Source organism: Argiope bruennichi, chromosome 6 (genome assembly GCF_947563725.1).
Source record: "Argiope bruennichi chromosome 6, qqArgBrue1.1, whole genome shotgun sequence".
NCBI lineage: Eukaryota > Metazoa > Arthropoda > Arachnida > Araneae > Araneidae > Argiope > Argiope bruennichi.
Window position 1 is genome coordinate 111,625,886 of NC_079156.1, and position 6,000 is coordinate 111,631,885.

Sequence of the window (6,000 nt, forward strand, 5' to 3'; positions counted from 1 at the left end):
ATGCATGTATTTAGAAAATTGGATTAATTCTTAACAATAATTTTGATAACTTCTTTTGAATACCTTTATAAATTCTGTTCATAATGATTGAATTTCCTGATATAGAAAATCAAGGTTAGTGAGTTGTATATTAAATTCAAGCGATTTAAAACAATTTGAGCGCTATTTTGGGCCTGATATCGTAATTTTGAATTAAGGTCATATGACAATGGCGATATTTAAGCTGGTGATCCCTTTTCCAAACTTCTACATCAGTTCAAAAGTATTCAGCAAAGTATTTGCCCCTCGTCATTAGATCTAACAACCTACAAACAAACTGGAGTTTTGATAGAATCGGGTATACTAATTTATGAAACCCTTCGTGTCCGAAGCCAACCTTATTATCAAGTCACCGTTTCCAGTCATTTCCGTTACAGCATTACATTCAGACACTTCCATAACCAGCTTATTCTGCTTATTTTTTTCCCCATGTAAAACTTTTTTCGCGTAAAAATTTGATTTGCAATCAACAATTCTCAAATTCCAAAGAAATGAAGAGACAAAGGCATTGAATGAGAGGAAAAATGCTGATTTGTAATAAAAATTTGTATCTTTATATGAGCGACGGTTAACAATTATTTGCACTTTGTAACTACTTTCAAGAAAACTTTAAATAAACAAGTTCTATCTATAATCTTCCGAAATAAAATAAGTCCCGGATAATTGTAGTATAATGTATAGTTTTGCTTATTTCTTAAAAAAGATTTATTAATTAAATTTAAATATGAAACTATGAAATCAATGGGAAGAATTTCTTTTTCTTTCCTATTTTTATTTGCAGTCTCTCAGATAATTTTATGTCACAAAATTTAACTATTTTATAAAAGAAAACTTTTTAAAAAATACTTGGATTTTTCCTTCATATTTTTATTAGAGATGCCAATTTTTTATTAAAATATGGAAATAGCAATGAAATTTATGAATTTAAAATTCCTTATTAATACGTACACTAAAGCCATAGACAATTTCGAAAATGCGTTAACTGTTTTCTGCTCTGAAATTCAACCCTCAGTAAATTTCGTAATGCTATATTTGCAGTCTTGTAATCATCTACAAGGTTGTTGCTGAAACATTTCTTCTAATTGGGTTTTGCACTTTCCAAAGAAAAATAAAAAATGAGGAAATGGTCTGCACAAGTTTCCTCCAAGGACAGCGACAATATGGAACCTTGCCAAACGAAACTTAATATTTGAATCGAAAAATACGAGCTTCTATCAAGATTTTAAAAACAAGTTTTGAGATATCTTTTTAAATCAGGAGAGACACGTTTCTTTAAAATGTGATTCAATATATGGCTTAAAGTATGAAGGGAAAATATTGTAATTGCAGAGAACTTTATTGTAATTTTAAATATTTAGTTTTTCTATAAATAAATTAGAAAAATCTAATCTTTGCATTTAAATGGCCGAGATATCTCGATAGCAAAGAAATTTCAAACAAAACTCCGTTCAAGAATTCATATAAAATGAAATATAAATTTTTTAAATATGTATATAGTATGGAATTTGTGAAATTTCTGGCATTGAGATAACCAAGTACAAATTATTTTAAATGAGTAAAAAAATATTGCATTTTCAGAAAGAGTAATTTTTTCCTTGTCTGAATTTAAAAAAAGATGAGAGTCGAATCACCATTGCGAGGCAATGAAAATATTTCATACTATATCATTCAACTTAAGCATATACTGATTTAAAAATTGTCGATTAATGTATGTTTATATACTAAGACTAATGAATAACTTTTGCTTATCAAAAGTATGCTGTGATCCAAACATGAAAAAATTAACATTTCAGATTCTTCGTTTTATTTTTTTTGTAATTCACAACAGTGACACTCCTGTTATTATGAAAAAACAAAATATAATTTTTTTCAGTCAGTAAATAGATGAAAAGAAACTTGAAAATGTACATACTTGCATATAAGTTTTAAAAACATTTAAGAACGAAGAAATGAAATAATATATATTACAAAGTAACCAACAATACTATATTTAAAAATATAATTGTAAACCTCTGCTTTTAAGATTTTTATATTCTATTTAAATATAGTTTTAGAGCATTAATCAGTCATTCAGCAAATTCAGCTCGTTTTCTTATACATTCCAAAATACTTCTTTGATATACAAATGGAACATAATATTTAGGCCGAAAGGTACGAGGTGCTATTGAGATTAAAAACAGATTTGAAATATTTGTTTCAATTAAGCACAAAGCGTTTCTTTAATTAATAATTAAATATTTGGTTATATATCTAAAATAGCAAGATGTCAATTATAATTTTCCTTCATGTTGAACTCTCAAAAAACCAATATATAATATCGCTGGATTTGCTCTTTAATCCCTTTTTCAGCAATGCATGATATTAATAAATAGTTATCTCTTTTACAAATATTTTTAAAATTTATCGAAAGATGGTTTTTTTGAAGAGAATAAAAAGGAATAAATCAAATTGTTCCAACATTCATATCACACGTAGTGGTAGTGATGGTATCTCTGGCCATTACTGGTCTGCTTTTATTTGTAAAAAAATGATACTTTTTAAATGTTGGATATTCATTCCTTAAATATCGATGTTAAAGTTAATTTCGCATTTTTTCCTTCATTTTCAGATCACTTATGAAGGCGTTGGCGCTATTCAGCTGACTTTCTTGAGACTTCTGAGTCAAGAAGCATATCAAAACTTCACTTACTCGTGCACGAATGCTGTTGGATGGTACGATCAAGAGAATGACAACTACGATCTCTCCATTCAGATCATGGGCGAAAATGGTCAGATATTCGGACCGAAACCGCCCAAACCCCTCATACTTCTAGACGGCTGCAAGGTAAAAGGATTTATCAGATTCTTTTAAATGACGGCCATTAATCAGTTTCAATGACAATTTTAATTGTGTATAGGACTGGGAGGTAAAGTTTCTAACTACAGTGTAAAAATAATACCGTTGCGAAGTTATTTTTTAAATATTTCTGTCTAACGTGAAACTTCAAATTTTGAAAGAAAAAAAAAATTCTATTTTTTTTTTTTTTTTTTTTTTTATTGAAAAATTTTTAGCAAAAAAATTTGAACGATGTCTTTAATATTTCAAAACATTTTAGGTTACATTTCAAAAATATTGTTTATTACTTTGAATTTTTAAATAATGTTTTCAAAATAGTAAAATAAATTTTTTGTAATTACTTAGAAATTTTCTCAGATTTTAAACGCAAATGTAAGTTATATATTGTTTACAGGTAATATTGTATTCATCTTCACTCATTTGATATGATCTATGTTTTTACTGCTCATCATTGAGGATATTTCGAACTTTTTGAGAAAAGGTTTTGTTTTATTCGTGTAAAAACTTGTAAAAATTCGATCCTGTTGTTATGTTAATAAAAAAAAACGAAAAAGTAAATTCTGTTTTGGAATTTATGTGCAAAAAAATGTGAATTTTTGAAAGCGTGAATCTATTTATTGTAATTTTTACAATGGCAGGAGCAAGCAAATGAAAAATTTAACTAAACAATAAAATTTGTTTGAATTTTCTTACAATATTAAAAAAAATATTGTTCCAATTTGTTTTTAAAATTATTTTTGAAAAGAAAAAAACAAGATATTTAGAATTAGAAAGAAAAAATATGCAGAAATAAAACAGGCATGCCTGAAAAATATTTTTTTTTTAAATTTTAAAGTGGTATATAAATGAGTTTAATAATACGAAAGGAAGTCATTGTTGGAAAGCATTTAAAATTTCAATTATTTTTAATTATTTGTATAACTAAAAATTTTGGAAAAAATCTTTTTTTTTTTTTTTTGCAGCATTTACTACACACATTTTGTAGCTTCCGTACCTGCAATAATTCTACCTGTAGAGAGCTACATTTGATATCTTATAATTTATATCAAATAATTTACAAAAAGTAGCTCAATCTAAAAGTATTCTCATGTTAAGAGCTTCAATTTGTATAACATATTAGTAACTCAGATAATGACTCATCTTATCTTTGGAAAAGGAATGATTTTTCTTTAAAAGTTGAAACTCTCAAAATAGATGCAATTTTCAAAAATACTTTTTTTTGGATTACTTTTCGCATATTTAATGTCCAAGAAATTTTTCCACTAAGCAAAATATAACAGAATATTGATGCCAAATGAACATTCTTAAATAAATCAGAATATTAGAAAAGCTTTGATCAAACCATCATAGTTCTTTGTAATATTTAGAAGTTGTAGAAAAGAAAAATGATTGAATAGAGCTAATTTTTTTGTTTCATAATAGTTCTAAATTTTGTACCATTTATAGTTGTAACTCTAAACAACTATATCGAAATCTTTGCATTTACAACAATATAGAAATCGTGCCTGTTTTAAATCGAGATATTTCAACATACCATCTAAACATTTGTTTATTAAAAAATGGATTCTGTAAAGTCTATTTACGATCAACTTTTCTTTCTACTTAGAAGACAGAAAAGAAAATGATACGACTTCTGAAAATAATTTTCTTCTTTTTTTATTCTAATAACATTTTAATGAAATCTTTTAATAATTTGAAACATTTCATGAAACGTAATTTCTGTAAGAGAAAATATACAATCGAAATCTATCAACTTGTAGTTGTGAAATAAATGATTATTTATATTTGATTAAATATTTTTCTGTAACTTTTTTTTCAGAATCGCAAAGATTCCGATAAATCGGTGTTCGAAGTTCGAACAACCAAATTGGAACGATTGCCTCTCGTGGACTTCTTACCAAAAGATTACGGATCGTCTGAACAGGCGTTCGGATTTGACGTCGGACCCCTCTGCTTCAATTGATGAGGCATCGCATTCAATTCAAAACCCCAACGGACTTGCTGGATATAGCATTGTTTTAGTGCAGCTTGTTACTTTACTCTAAATTATATCGATTTTGCTTATTATTTCAATATTTTGAAATGTCGTGTGAAGTGTTTGTTATTTTTTTGGACATCATATGTCTTTGAAACCATTTGATTCGTTCACGTGGTGTCGCTTCTTAAATGTTTTTCGTTATCACATTTGGTTAAATGAATGTTAGCATTGCTGAAGTCATCTGCTGAGTAAGAAGATATGGCTTATTAAATTCCTTAGAATATTTATTATATTGTGTCGTAATGATTAATATAATTGTGTAATTCGGATTTCTGCCATTTTTATTTTACTTAATAAAAGATTAATAAAAGATTTTTAAATGAAACTTTTTTTAGAATTAAAAAAAAGAACATTAGAACTCTTTATATTTTTATACAAACATAAATTTTAACATATTAAATCTTAATATAATTTTAACTTTAGTATAATGTGTTTTTTTTTTCTAAAATTAAAAAATTATAATTAATATTATTTTTACGTATGATTTAAAAAATATTCTATTTAAAGATTATAAATTTAAAAATCCTTTTGTGAATTCTGATTTTTATATTTCTCTTTTACTATTGTTGAATTTTGAAACTGGTGTTAATAACGTTACCTTTTATCATTTTAATTGTAAATACTTTGTTTATATTAATAAACACAAAAGCTTTTTGTTGTAATGATCTCAAATAATATGAGAATTTAAAAATATGTATTCATTATGCGAAATGGCTTTGTAGCACAGTTAAAAGTGCTATTATAAACAGTTTTTATACATTTTATATTTCAATTGCGCGTTGTATTTTTGCTGTCGTTATGTAAAGTTATTTTTTAAAACTAGAGTATCACTGCCAATGCATATTTGTGTAAAAATGTTCTTATAAGAACGCTACACAAATTGTGATGTAAATAAATGTTATTTTGTGAAATAAGTTTGTTTCTTCCACAATTTATCCTGGGGTGCATAGAAAACATTAATAGATATTTGCAATAACAACAGAAAATACTTCACTTCTTTGTACATATTGTATGTATTACTGCATGACATGCGGCTTTTATACGGAAGGACAATTACTTTTGAAATGTTTTATTATGGATTGATATT

The 6,000-nt window shown here is 26.3% G+C and overlaps 1 protein-coding gene across 1 annotated transcript in view; it reads left to right on the top strand.

Annotated features, from left to right (window-relative positions):
* The window catches only part of LOC129971415 (collagen alpha-1(XI) chain-like), a 126,518-nt gene extending 121,227 nt beyond the window's left edge, over positions 1–5,291 (top strand). Inside the window, exons 64-65 of the mRNA XM_056085168.1 lie at positions 2,648–2,863; positions 4,695–5,291. Of these exons, the coding sequence (XP_055941143.1) occupies positions 2,648–2,863; positions 4,695–4,838 (360 nt within the window). The 3' untranslated portion in view covers positions 4,839–5,291. The remainder of the gene's footprint in view (positions 1–2,647; positions 2,864–4,694) is intronic.
* The last annotated feature ends 709 nt before the right edge of the window (positions 5,292–6,000 follow it).